Source organism: Tympanuchus pallidicinctus, unplaced genomic scaffold, assembly GCF_026119805.1.
Source record: "Tympanuchus pallidicinctus isolate F22 unplaced genomic scaffold, pur_lepc_1.0 scaffold16, whole genome shotgun sequence".
NCBI lineage: Eukaryota > Metazoa > Chordata > Aves > Galliformes > Phasianidae > Tympanuchus > Tympanuchus pallidicinctus.
Window position 1 is genome coordinate 33734919 of NW_026294679.1, and position 14544 is coordinate 33749462.

Genomic DNA, 14544 nt, shown 5'->3' on the forward strand with positions numbered 1-14544 from the left:
GTGTTACCTCCTGGATGGTATTTTGCCTTGTAAGTATCTAACCCTGAAGTTAAAAGATCACCTTGTTAACTGCTTAGGGCTCAGCAACAGCACTTTCTTTTTCCTACTAAGGATACTGAAAACAAAAGTCATGGCTACATTTATTTAACAGTCAATTTTTAAAGAGTGTTTTAATTTTTTGTCAGTTTATCTGAAATCTGAATTGCAGTAAACTTTTGCTACTATTTCAAAGCCAAACTTTTACCCCATCTGACCATTGTGCGTATATCTCACATGTCCTCAGCTCCAAAATGGCAGTACTGTGGGCAACAGTGCCAAAAGCCAAAAAGCTGTTTGCTGTTGTGCATTTGCAGGCACATTTTTCCCATTAGGATCAACAGACTGTTTAAACATGAAGTCTGAGATAACCTTCCAGAAATCAGCTGGTACTCAAACCTTTCCACCAGGGACAGAAAAAGGACACTTCGTCTACTGTTTTCCTTCTCAAAAGTTCAACAAGTTTTAAACATTTGCAAGCATCTAAACATAGTTTCTTTGGAGACAGTGGGTAACTCCCTAACACTTGGAGACATCAATTGGCTTTCCAACTACCAACTCAAGGAGATTAACAGTTCTGCAAGTATTGGCACATACCAAAACAGAAGCTGTGTGAAGTGCTGCAGGACAAAGGTATGCCCAGAAATGCAGAGTTCTTATCCCTTATACTGGGATAAAAAAGGCAAAAGTTGATTTTACAGCAAATGCTCAGTATCCAGCAAGTGACCAGTGATTTCCCTTGGTCATTAGCTACTTGTGCAGCACTGGATGCCATTTTGTGGCCAGTCCAGTTAATGACTTGCTAGGCAGACCCACCATGGCAAAACAGAAAGTGATTGGAAGACAGAAACGCGATTTGGAGTGCACTTGAATGCAGCACTGCAGAATCCCATGGCAAAGGTGTTTCCAGACAAATATAACCCAAAGGCATGATTGCCCCTGGCCAGACACAACGCTTGCATACAAGTGCTGGCAAGAACATTTCTCTGTGATCGGTTTGCATTGTTAATAAAGCAAGATCAGCGAAGAACAGTGGTCCACTGCCTATTCATTGTTGCTTTGGATGAAAAAAGAAAAAAGGAAGATAATTTGAAACTAATTTCTGAAGCCACAATGCTTGCAGAATAATGAATTGAAGGAAATCCAGGCTGTTACTTACAGCCCATTTTTCAATATCCATTGTTTTACGCTGCAAGTTGATAAGACTGTTTGGTACCATGCAAGCAACTCCAAAGTTACATCATTTGATCAAATGAGAACAAAATATTAACCCAAGTTAATTCATCCGAGTATGTGGCCTGATGTCAGACCACAGTGCTTCATCCAAAAGCAGGTAATAAAAAAAATCTGTTACATCTGAAGGTTTCCATGAGGGAAAATTTTTTCTTACAGTAGGAGGAAAAAAGAGATACAGAAGTTAACCTTCAGCCTGTATTTTCCTATCAAGAAATTGTTTAGGTTACTCACTCATTTAAATAAGTACTAATGATAACAATCTTTCACAGGGGACTGGATACCTGTTAATATCTGATTACCAGAAGGGCAAAAAGAAGCCTCCAGATGCATTTCTGTCCACATAGAAGGCAACGTGGAGCAGCTACGACCACAAAGGCCAGTTCCAGTTTGCCTGGTCAAACCCCAGAACGTTTTAAAGCAGACAGCTGGAACTACTGAAATCCTTCTCCTGGATATCAGTTAATTCCTTGGAGGACAGACGACTGTCAGATGCTTTCAAAGGCATCTATCTGTAATTTGAGCAGGAAAATAAACTCTGGAATGGAGACTGTCTGGTGCGATAACAAGCTGGATAGGCTGGATAGGTGGATAAGCATTTTTTGTGAGAGATGTCAAACACGAGGATGAGCTCTGAAATGTATGTGATTATCAAAAGGCTGCATGCTAACCATGGGATCCAAAACTGGCTTTGGGGCCTGAGATGGAGAGTGTTGGGTGTGCCTTGGGAAACTCACCTCTGAAAAAGAATGGTAAGAAATGGACCTGGATTTTTTAAATGTACAAAATTCAGCCATCCTAGTCAAGCCATTGGTGACAGATGTCACATGAGGCCATGCAGGCAGAGGGCAGAGTGATGGACAAGGAACATAGAATCACCCATGACCGTAAGAGAGAAATCAATGGGCAAAGAACTCATCCCTTGCTATTTCCAATATTGCCAGCAAGCTACAGCAGTACAACTTGATAAACAGAGGAGTAAAGACAATTGCATTTTGCCAGGATAAAGGCATTAGGACTGACTTCTCTGTGATTACTCCTAAGCTTTAAAACCAATATCAATATTTGCATGAGTTATTCTAAATGGGTATCAGTTACTTATAAATAACAGATAAGTAAATTGAGAAAGTCAGATAATAAACCACTTACTCTGCTGTCTGGTACAACACAGGGCATAGGACCTTTTGGAACTAATTACTTTAGAGCAGCATGCAATTATTAGAGAAGCATTAAAACTTGATTTTGAAATGAATTATAGAATCCATCATAATCTTTTTCACCTTCTTTCAATAATTCAGAATTACCAGTGTTATAACACCAGGCTTATTGCTATCCTTGCTTAACCTCTGGCCACACTTCTTACTTTTTCTAAGAGCCTACTGTTTCTCACAGCTCTATCATCCATCCTCTTTTACGATCTGGAACCCATTTGAGCTGTTATGCATTTTATCTAAGAACACTATCATCCCGTTTAAAAAATGCTGGCTTCGCATTGACTGTCTTTTCCATTTCCACCTCTGAGCTGTTGCATAATTCATTAAAATCAGTGTTACTGACCAAACGCAACTAAACTGGTCAAATGTCAGAAATATTGGTGACCCTAATGGTTTCACTGCAACTTGAGATATTCTGTGATTATCATCATATAGCATTTGCAAAATAACAACCAAACGCACCTTGTGTAGTTATTCTGGGCTGCTTTTCATCTTCTCAGGTGTAAGGGACACCCCAATAGAGCCACGCATGGCTCTCCAGCATACAGTTATGTGCTGCAGCTCTTGTTCTGGAGCTCATGCAGAGTCTCATTTTGAGCAACACTATCACATGATCAGAATAATCTTAAATATACTCATCTACTTCAATATTTGCAGAATGAACCCGAAATCTCAAGGTGACTACTCTTTAGTACATTTTAGCAAGCAAAGGAAAATAATCTCCCTGGTATACACAGCCACAAACATCCACATAATACCACAATATGTCAACTGGGTAAGGATGAATTGAATAACGTTAAACAAACTGTGACACCTTAACAAATCTCCAGTTATGCTGAATGTTCTGTATTGAGTTGTAAGGAGCTTGATTTCCTACTCACCACAGAGAACCATTTAACGCATTTGCTCAGCCCAGTTTGTCTGGGAGCTTAGAAAGCCCCTGTCCTCCAAATCCTGATAGCAGTGATGGTTAGAGAGCAGGAAGGAATTGGTTTTGCCCTGACACAAAATTACCAACAGGATTTCTTCTTCTCCAGACAGCCAGAATGTCAAATGTAAGCACCCTGATGGCTCTGAAGCACCACTGCAACAATACAGAACCAGGTGGTGGTCCCTTCTGCCTGCAAGAAACCATCCTAATATCTGGTTTGCCAGTAAAATACTTCTGGCTGACTGATCTGCACTTCTGATCAGATGCTACATACATAGAAAAGTAAAACATGATTCCCATATAGGAAGAAACAGTAACTGATGACAAATCAAAGACAGCATCTGTCATAAAAAAGTGATTTTGGAATTTAGAAGTTTTTTTTTTTTTAAAAAAGCCATTATTTTTTAAAGGCTAACACACACAAAATATGATCTTGTGTGAATTGAGATCATGACCGCATCTTTGAAGGTATTTTCTCATACAATCACTGCTATGGGGGGGTGAGGAATGGGAAGGGAAGCCCTTACGTGGCAGAACAGAGACAGGATCTTGATTTGTTTTCCTTTGAAATGTAATGACAGTATGTTCCATAGCCTACCAGCAAATTAGATTTTACCGCTCCCAGAAAAAAGACTAGGCAAAGAAACTCAAGGACTCCAAAATCCTTCTTCCCTCTCTGCACTCCCTGGTCTGGTCTCCCTGCAAAAGAAGTCAACTCCACATTTCAGCAAAGCCTTCAGCTGCCCCACAAATGGACATCAGGAGCAAACTCACTGCCTGTTGCCCGTCACCTCACCAACAGTAAACTATTTACTGCTGAACTGCAGATCAAAACCTGAAGTTGTCTCAGCTGGAAGCATGTTTAATGGGAAAAGCCATTTTACTTTAAGACAATCCTGCTAAGTAACAGGCACATGTGGAAACAGAAAAAAACCCACAAGTCTGAAGTGAGAATTCTCTGACTGATGGTAAACATATGCAGAGCAGCAACAGAGCAAATCAGTCCGTATGAATAGTATTCCTAGCAGCAGATGCTGAACCCACAACCAGGTGCTGGGTAAGCACCCAGATATGCTGTGTGCAAGCACTGCTTTTGTCAATCTGCAGCAGTAGTGAGAGGAAAGGGCAGCATGCCTCATGGAGACCAGCATTCTCCTGAGCGTGGTCTGGGGTGAGCTACCTTCAATTCCCTTCATTGGTTGGGCTATTGTGGTTGTTTGAGCTGAAATAAAAGAGTGTTTTTCCTCTCCCTTTCTCCTGCTTTGGATCATGAGGAATGCTGTACCTTTTCCTTCTCTTCAGTCCTCCTCCCTTTCCCTTGTGGTGCATTGCCTCCAACAGACATTTTCCTTAAATCAAAACCGTAATTGGTCAATATTAACTCTCCACTTCTTAAAAAAAGTGCCTGTCCCAGCCACTTCACAAGCATTAACAGCATCACCATGGGATTATGGAGGCTATGTTAAAAAAAAACAGCCATTACAAAACTATTTTTAAATCTCCTCTCCTGCCTTCCTTGCCTCCAGAAGATAACATAAAGACTGTTTTTCTTGTTGAAAGCTGACAGCTTGATACTGCGGCACATCATTTCAGTTCTGCTTCAGCACCCACCCGCGCACCGTGGTGCGGCAAAACCCATCCCTTACACTCAGCCACTTGCACACACAAACTTCCTTCAAGGCACCCTCAAGAATCCTGAGCCCAACTGAGTTTAAAACAACAGACAGGCAAGATTTGGTGCCATTTCCAAAGCCAAAACGCAGCTTAGCCTTTCCCACTAGAAGCCCACATGAGTTCAACACCACCTTCTGAGTCAAGGGCTAAGCTGTATTTTTGTCTCACCTTTAAAAAACACACCGAAAGGCAAACCATCTTAGGGAAGTTCTTTGATTTGCTGCAAACAAGGATGAATTCATTCTTCATTCTAAGGATAACTGAGGAGTCCTACAAGCCCACAAAGAATTCTGAACTAAATGGACTCAAAGTTGACTTGATTTTCTGCCATCTTAATGATTCCTCTTTTACTCACATTGATCAATCATGGAAAAGAACAATTTTAACCCCCAGTGTGGCATCAGGGTGACTAAAGATCTCAGCTGTTAGATGGAGGTCTGCACTGAAAGAGCCCCCCATCATTTCCAGGTGCTCTCTTCAAAGCCAGTCTTGTCTCCGGATGTGGTAGGAGTCCAGCTGATTGTATTTTCTAGTTAAAATCACCACTGTGTTCTAATGCAGATCAGTCATTCAATCTTCCCTCTCTTAGCAGACTTGTGGATTTTAGGCAGTGTTAGGCGATAAAAGAAGCAGTGTATCTTGAGAGAGAAAGGAAGTGCTTGACAGCTCTGCAAAACAGACTGGAATTGTGTCTGGCATGCGATCTGCCTTGCCTGAGTTATGCTAACAGGCAAGAGAGGCCTGAAAAGTACCAGTGAATACTTCAGAAGAGAAAAAAAGATTCAGAGCTTTCCACAGATAGGAGCTGGAAAGCAATCTCCGTCTAATTATGTATTAATTACCTCATTCTGTTTTTAACTCTTTCCTGGGCAATATGTCACACGCAATATGAGCACATATTATTTGTGGTCACTTTGGGGCACAGTTGAGGAAGCTGACTTTTAAGTCACATCATTTCATCTTCAGCTCTTGGGAGATGCTAGCTGGATGTTTCAAGAATTTCTGCTCCACCAGCAGACCATTGCCTGGACTTATGGTTTCTGTCACAATATGCATTGCACAGTTCATAGATCACAAGATGAGCTGGTGTCAGTCTGGGCAGCTGGGGTGAATGCCCTGTTGATGCCTTTGAGGTCAGAGGGAATCTGGTCCTGACACAACAGTTCAACTCCTTCTTGCAAGTGACATTCTTTGGATTGTCCTGGAAAACTAGCAGATCCTAGAAGTGGCTGATGGCCACATCTTAGAGAAGGTGAGCAGCGTCACTGGAAGATGACACAGTTGGTCTTCAAAGTCCTACACTGCACACCTGTCTCAAGCAGGATGGGCCCATCATTTTGGCCTTGGGCACCATCTTAGGATGAAAAGGATGCTGGTCTAGATGGGGTCTCAGTTTGAACCAGTACTTCTGTCCTTCCACATGAATTCGCATTAAGAATAAATGTACTTATTTATCTTCTGGAAATATTTTCCCTTTTCCTCTTTCTCAGCTATCCCCACTGTTCACTTTGCCTATGTTCCAGTCCTCCACAAAAACTGCCTTCTTTAGGCCAAGGCCTGTTTCACAGATTCAGTCACTTGAAACTATCCTAATGTATACATATTCCACTAATTCACTTTCCAACTCTCTTTTTCAAAAGCCTGTCCTCCCTTTGCCTCACTTTTTTAATTTCTCTCCCACTTCTGTCCAGTATAATTTCACCCTATGATGCACTGTGTGAAATGTTTTGCATGAAACTGCAGGCGATCTGCCAAAGGCAATCATTTGATAAACCTCCACACAGTTTTGTATTTGCTTTCCTCTTGTTTATAAATGACTCAAACGAAATGCAAAACTTTCTCTGCCTCCGATTTCAGGATTGAAACAGTTACATCTGTGTTTCTACACAAATAACGACTCCCCACATCGATAAACCATGAGGGCATACAGTCACATTTCTGACATACTTCATCAGATTAAAACTTCCCACTTAAACTTTTTTGACTTAAGTGAGATTATAAGAGAGACTCAAGATCAAGCCAAAGCACTACAACAAAACTTTATAAGCTGAAGACTGGGATTTTTTCAGCAGGATCAGAGTTTCTGACATTAACATAAAGTTTAAGCAAGATTCAAGGCTGTGTGAGTATAAGCATGTAATGTCCTTTAATTTTCCGCATCTAAAGTTAGATCCTTCCTCCAAGGCTACATACAATATTCATCATTTGTTGCCTGATCTGTTCCAGGATCTTGGATGAATCAGAGTTCACACGGTGGACCAGAACACAGGCTGTTTTTTTATGGCACATCTAGACAGTTTTTTGCAAAAAAAAAAAAAAAAGATAATGTTTACTCTTCAAAAGGTATCCTGGTCTTTTTGAAAACTTTGAAAACTTGAAACTTTTATGATTTAGCAGGAAATGACTACACCTGCTCCCTTTTCCCATTATATTTCCTGAACAATTTTATTGTATAAATGCTTTTTTTTCCCCCTAACTGAAATATTCTGATCTTGCTTAAACACTGTTCTTCATTACAGGCTTAAGAAGAAAATCACTATAACTTTAGCACTACGAATGTTGCAGTGAGATGTATGGAGATGGTGGATTTAGCATAGCTACAATTTTCACAGCAGAATAATGCTACTTCTTGTTCGTGTAAGGGCAAGTATATTCAATGATACACAGTAAGCACTAAGTTGGGTAAAGATCGAAGATGAGATGTTCAGCATTTTCAGCCATAAATTGTTACTAAACCTTCAGGATTTTTTTAGATGATATAATTTAACTCTTTACCATTGCCTGCACATTAGCTGTGCTTTGAGCTAGCTTAATCTAGCATGGATTCAGCTACATAATGAGCTACTGAAAATTTGTGTTTCAAAGGGAATCAGCGCTATGATTTGGTATTTGGTATACATGCAGTGATCAAAAAACAGCCTGGATTTCTCCTCTACTTGAAGCAGGTACTGCTATGGAACTAGGGCATCTTTTGATCACTTCAAGGATCATCCATTAACTTTACAAGCGCCAGAGTGGAATGAAGAGACCAGTTCATCCTAAACACTATGAAAAAGAGGATGTTTAGTTGCTCCTAGCTCCAGACTATCGTTGTTTTATGTACATCAAATAGTTATTTCAACCTTTGTAAATCCAGGAGAGCTATGTACCACTCCTTGGAGCTGATGATGAGACAGTTTTCCAGCACAGTATCCACTGGAAAGATAGACTGGGATTTTTTTAACCAGGAAACGTACATTTCATGGTTTTCCACAGCATTCGGAAGGAAGGACTAGACCATGTATTCTCTGAAGATAAAAGAGTGAAACTAAGCAAATAATAGCAGATCCATTTCATCAATATGTTCTTTCAACAGAAAACCACAGCAGATGACAAACACTGGCCACAGAGGTAGTATTCTGTAGTGACCAAATGGAGCCCTGGTGACACCTGTGCATGTGCTGTGGCTACTGTCAGTAAGATGAATGAGAAGATATGAAGGATCTCATCTCACCCCGACCAGATGCATTTCTATTGTGTTTTGTCTGAAGGCAAAAGCATTCTATTGAAGAGAATGACTGTTACGCTACTGTGACTAATGAAAACATTATGAAAGACAACTTTTTCAGAGTGCTAAGAGCAAAGATAATGCTTTCCAGTCTCTCTCACTTCTCTGTGAATAGGTTTCATTTAAATACTTATTTTGACTTTGTTTCTTGGTGAACATTTTCATTAGCTTATTAATAAAGGAAAGGAAAAAAGAACAAATACAGTAAACAATTGACAACATTTTCCTCGCTCTCAAGATTTAATGTATTTTTTTCCTTAAATGTTTAGAAGGGAAGCATCCTTACAGACGAGCATCTAGTACCTCATTTAAATTAAAAAAAGAATTTATGTTGAGCTTGAAGTAGCTATTGATGCATAGAGCACAACTGGACAATGTAATGGAAAGATGCTGTTCCATGCTGCAACATTCTGTATGACAAACATTTTCCAAAACTGAAATAGCAAGATTTAAAGAAAACATATTTGCTTGCTTTTGGCCTTTCTGAAATGTATTTGCTTTAACTTTTTTTTTTAGCCTTTCAGCATTAATACACTCTTGACACACTGTCGTGAACAAGAAGATACAGTAAGAGAAAAATCATCAGTTGTTTCCTTACACTATTAGCTCTAAAATTAAAGCTGGGCAGGCTCAGTGCAACATGCATCCAAATTGATCTTGATGATCTAGAAAAGCTCTATTAAAGCTCAAAGCTTAAGAACTTACTACGTGCACAGCATCTTCTTCCAAAGAGAGCCAGAGCAAAGTAACAACCAAAACTGATCTTACTTTCATTTTCTTTGTTTCATTCACCAGCACACAAGAAAGGCCACTGCATGTTAACATTTGAATTCATGGTTTTTTAAACGCTTCCCACACAGCAACAGGTTTTTGTTTCCTCTCCTGAGTACACCTGTGAATAACCACAAACTGAGACAATTGAGACACCTGGAAAAAGCTGGGCTTTGATGGCTGCTCCTGAGCAGCAGAACTTCTCCATGGAGCTCCTGGTCCTCTCTGGGGCAACATCTTGTCCTCATCAGAGGCCAGGCCACATCACCAATCGCTTTAGTTTTACTACTTTGTTATTGTTATCAATCTTTTACTAATTTTAAATTATCCTCAAAGCTTTCCCTGCAGATGATGGGAACAGAGGTCACCCACCCTGGCCCCTGTGGGACTGCCCAATTTTGTGGCATCCAGCTAAAGAATTGCATAGGTTTATTTAATATCTGTAAGTGATTTTTACTACCTCTCTTTTTAGAAAAAGAGATATCAAGTATAGCCTCCCCATGGTGAGAGGTGGGGAAAAGGAGCCCAAATTGCATGAAATTTGTGCAAGTTCCTACCTTCCAGCAAAAGAATGTTCCTCTCAGGTAAATTACCTCTCATCACTTTTGCTTGGGAGGGGAGTGATTCATCAGAGAACGTTCTGATCTGGGACAAATCTGCTGCGGTAATGACTTAATAATGATGGAATTACTTACAACATCACTCTGACTCAGGCAACTTTTTTTCTCCAGGATTCGGTGATGTCATGCTCCTATTTGCTATTGCTTTGCTGATACGAAATGTAGGCAGTTGTTCACTGCTATGACAGATCTGAATTATTGGGATATCAGCCCCTGCTTTGGTAAGGAGGATTTGCCATACTTTGTGATGGTAGCACTAACACAATGATGTTTGTGAGACTGAGGTCAAAATTAAAGAGTGAAAGGTTATGCTTTTCTTGCTGCTCATTTAAACCACACTTTACAGAAATCCACAGCTTTTGCTTCACTAGAAACTTGCATTTTGCCTGTAGAAATGCAAAAGTACACTTAAAATGGACTTGGTTCTACAACCAGATGCTTCCACAGGGAGGTTTTTATTTGATGGGCATTTTCTGCAATATAGAAGCTTTGAATAACTCATAGCAAAGCTTCATTTACATGATGGCTGTGGCACTCTTTGCAAATGAATAACTCACAATGGGAATGAAACTAAAGAGCAATGCAACCCCTCTTGGTGATCACCCAACTTTGGCTGGAGGATACCACTTACAGATGGTTAAACAGCAAACAAAAAGAAATTGAAAGAACACAAATCAAACACTGCATTCACAAAAAAGTCAAAGATGAGGACAACAGTTTCACTGTATTTCTTATAAAGAAAACAAGCGCCATACCTTTTTAAAAATTCCATATACTCAGTATGCTTGATGAGGCCTGTCCTCATCATTATTGTTTGAAAACATTGCCGATCAATAGCCCAAAGTTTCACATTTACGAGAGCTGGAAAAAAAAAAAAAAAAAAAGAAAAAAAAAAAGAAAAAAAAAAAACAAGACAAGGGAAAAAATGTAATTAGCAAAATTTCAGAATTTGAAAATTTGTTGTGAAATGCAGAGGAAACTAATTACGTCATGAGAAAACATGAAAATGGGTACATACTTCAAAATAGTAATGTTAAACTCATCTGCCAGACAATGGACTAAGCATGCATTGAAGCGATTCAAAATATGCATCTAGCTAAATTTTATCTCTACTATACGTGGGCTATGGGAAGATTGTCTAAAACCAATCATGCCACTGAGCTGGGGAGAAGTCAAGCTGAAAGCAGGCAACAAATTAGGGGCTGGGTTTATCAACTGGGACACATCACTCTTGATGTGTGGTCAATAACAATGAGTGATTTGGGGATGTTTTTAGCACATTATCACGTTTGAGAGGCAGAACAAATCATTAAGGCTTCATTCTACTTTCAGTGTATGTGACAAAAAGTTTGGATATAAGGAAGAAGATTTTTACAGTAAAGGTGGTGAGGCACAGTTAGAAGTTGCCCGGAGAGGTGGTGGATGTCCCATTCTTGGAGACATTCAGGGTCAGGCTGGATGAGGCTCTAAGCACGTGATGGAGCTGGGGGTGTCCCTGATCATTGCAGGGAGTTGGACCAGATGGCCTTTAAAGGACTCTTCCAACTCAAACAAATTCTATAGAATTCTGTGATTCTATGACAAACTTCTCATTGACCTTATAGGTGTCCACAGGTATTATTACAGTTTTTGGAGCTTTCAAATATTTTTTTTTTCAGTTTTCATAGCCACATTTCTGATAAGTTTCAAGAACTCATTATTACACACCGCATACTACACCATATACTCCTGAAGTAAGAATCCCACTGCAAAATCAAATAAAAAAGATTAATATTGCATTATGCTAAAAGAAAACAGTATCATGTGAAGGTGATGCAAAGACACCAAAATGGTCCAGATTTTCATCTTAAAAGCAGCTGAGACATTGTATTAACTATAAACGCTTTCATACACAGTCCTACTATTAAAGAGTTTCTTCTTAGAGGAAATGTTCAAGTAAACAAAACTACTCTCAAGACCTTTGCAGTCGTATTTTCTTTCAAAGAGTAATTGCAATAAATTCCATCTTCATATCTCATTTCACTACAGGGAAAAATAGTGAGAAAATACTTTCAATAAAATATTTAGATACATTCTCATGAATAAAATCCAATAAATTATTTTGCTTTTATTTTATAGTCTTTCAGTTCACAGTCTGGTTATTGTGGTTTTACCCATATCAACAGTCACAGGAAGTAAAATCTTACAAGTGCAAATCACAATTTTTCTTCTCAAATTGCAATGCAGAACAAAGTGAATTTATCAGAAAATTCTTTTTGGAGTGTAGTTTTCAAGACAGAAGTTCATTTTTGAGAAATGCTTTTTGATTTAGAATTAGATAGATTGGAAAGTATGATTTATAGCTGTTAGTATGAGACCCTTCCGTAAAATACAGTTTTTCACTTTCCACTCTGAAAAGCGGAGGAAACAGGTAATACGGATGGGATCCCAATTTTTCTGTTTTTCTTCTCATACATTAAGTCATTTACTTGTTTTCAGATGAGCTCTGATAAAAGAGGAAGAAACAAATTTTATTTAACAGAGTGGTGAGGGACACTGGTAAGGAAGCTCTCCTGTTGTATTTGCTGATGAAGGTTGACATCAAGTCACCAGAAAGTGCACAGTCTCAGTAAATTTAGTGGGAGCATGAAAACATAGGCTTGTAAAGGAGCTCCTTCCATAGATGCGAAGAAGTGCAGGTAATTTCAGCTAGCCTGACCATTTCAGGCTGTTTTTTATACAGTACAGTGAAGGACTGGTAGGTAAATAAGGCAACTTGGTTGGTCATGAATGGCAAAACCATGGGTAATTTCATACTAAAAAAAAAGAATTCTTAAAAAAATTAGCAAATGTGGAAACAATGAATGAAATACAGTTTATATTTTGGAATCAAAAATCCAACAGCATCACAGTGCTCTGCCACAAACACGTATTTTCCAACACATCTTAGCAGATCATCGGTTCATCAAGTGCTGACATTGTGTAGGGAGAAATTAGAGGTTCCACCTGTACTGTTTTCATACAACCTTCACAGCAAAGGCTTAGCTGTTCAGGAGACACCACAAGTTGAGCGAGCTCCAAAGACAGCAATTATCTGAGTTTACTGTTCTTTCTACTGCCTCTTGTAATTCTGAAAGACAGGGCATCTTTCACATAAATAATCCTGCCCGACGCAGTTTCACAATGTATTTTAACAGATTCATCACTGTATGCCAACAGCTGAAGAGCAGGAGTTTCCTCCCGGAATCAGCTCCAGCCAGCTGGCCCTCCATGGCTGCATCCGGTTGGGGCCAAACTCCTGCTGGGCTCCATTCACAGATCCAGCACCACCCAAGGAACCTCACTGCTACGCTGGAGATCTGCCACTTACACTCATAGGAAGTGCAGTATCACTGCTTAAATCTGACTGATAGCTAGCAGCTAACTCATCTTTCTATTTCACACGTGTAGTCGATGGCAATCTTATGCGGTGTATTTTCCTTTGCACAAGAGGGTCAGCTGTAGCTGCAGAGATACCACCTATCTCTGCAATCCACACGGGCACCGAGGAGCCAGATAAGCAGCCAACATTCCCTCATTCCCCTCTGATACAGACGCAATATAAGTACTACATCGTTTCTGATATCAGTCCCCCAAGACCAGAAAGGCACCGCTGCCGGCATGTGCCATGCACGCTCGTACTCAGCCTCTTAATACGGCCAGGTTAACAGCACAGGTAATTTAGCGCCTCTCGAGCAAAACAAGGATCCATTTATGTCTGCCGGAAATTGTTCTGTAAGACAAATGGCTGCAGCCCTGGCAGTGTGCATGGGAGCACAGGAGGAGAGGCTTTTAATGAGCCTACAAAAAGCCACAGCTCCCTGAAGTTACCCTCTGGCACCCCCAAGTTATATATGTGTATACTTGCAAGTAGATACATGCAACTACATCACTACTGGTGTAGCTACACATTTACACACAACCACTTTACATAAAAATAACAGACACAGATGCACAGCAGCTCACTACCCAGGGCTGTGCAGCTCAGGTGAAGGCACATGCAGACACTGCCCTTCTGTACTGCTCATTACACTCTCTGCTGATACTTTTATTGTGCCTGACGGTAAACAATATTGCAATAATAGCTAATGACAGCAGAGATCTAGATGCCGATAAGACCCTTATAATCAGGTGCGAGTATCATCTCATTAGGCTTCAAATCCTCCATAAATGTATTGGAGGGTGAGTGTGGAGCAGCACGAGCTCTGTGAGATTGGAAGATGTTAGCAACTTCAAAGAGATACATTTATGAGTGCCCCGGAGATGAAAGCTATGTACGTGGGAAGTACACCATGAAGTCAATCCCAAAGCGAGCAACTGAGTCATAGAAGATAGAGAGAAGTGATTTTCTCATCTATTCCTCTGCATAAAGCATGTGTTAGAAAACTCTCTGGGAAGCATGATCTCAGGAGGAAAGCTTATTCTCTGACTGTAAAAACTAGTGGTAAATAACACTGAAAACAGATGTGTGTCCATCTATCTGTAATGCGGGTTTCATAA

General features: G+C 39.9%; 1 protein-coding gene across 3 annotated transcripts in view; it reads right to left on the reverse strand.

The window, feature by feature from the left end:
- PRKG1 (protein kinase cGMP-dependent 1) overlaps positions 1-14544 on the reverse strand; it is a 400374-nt gene that overhangs the window by 171774 nt on the left and 214056 nt on the right. For all 3 annotated transcript variants that reach the window (XM_052677567.1, XM_052677566.1, XM_052677568.1), the window contains exon 4: positions 10782-10887. In XM_052677567.1, the coding sequence (XP_052533527.1) occupies positions 10782-10887 (106 nt within the window). The remainder of the gene's footprint in view (positions 1-10781; positions 10888-14544) is intronic.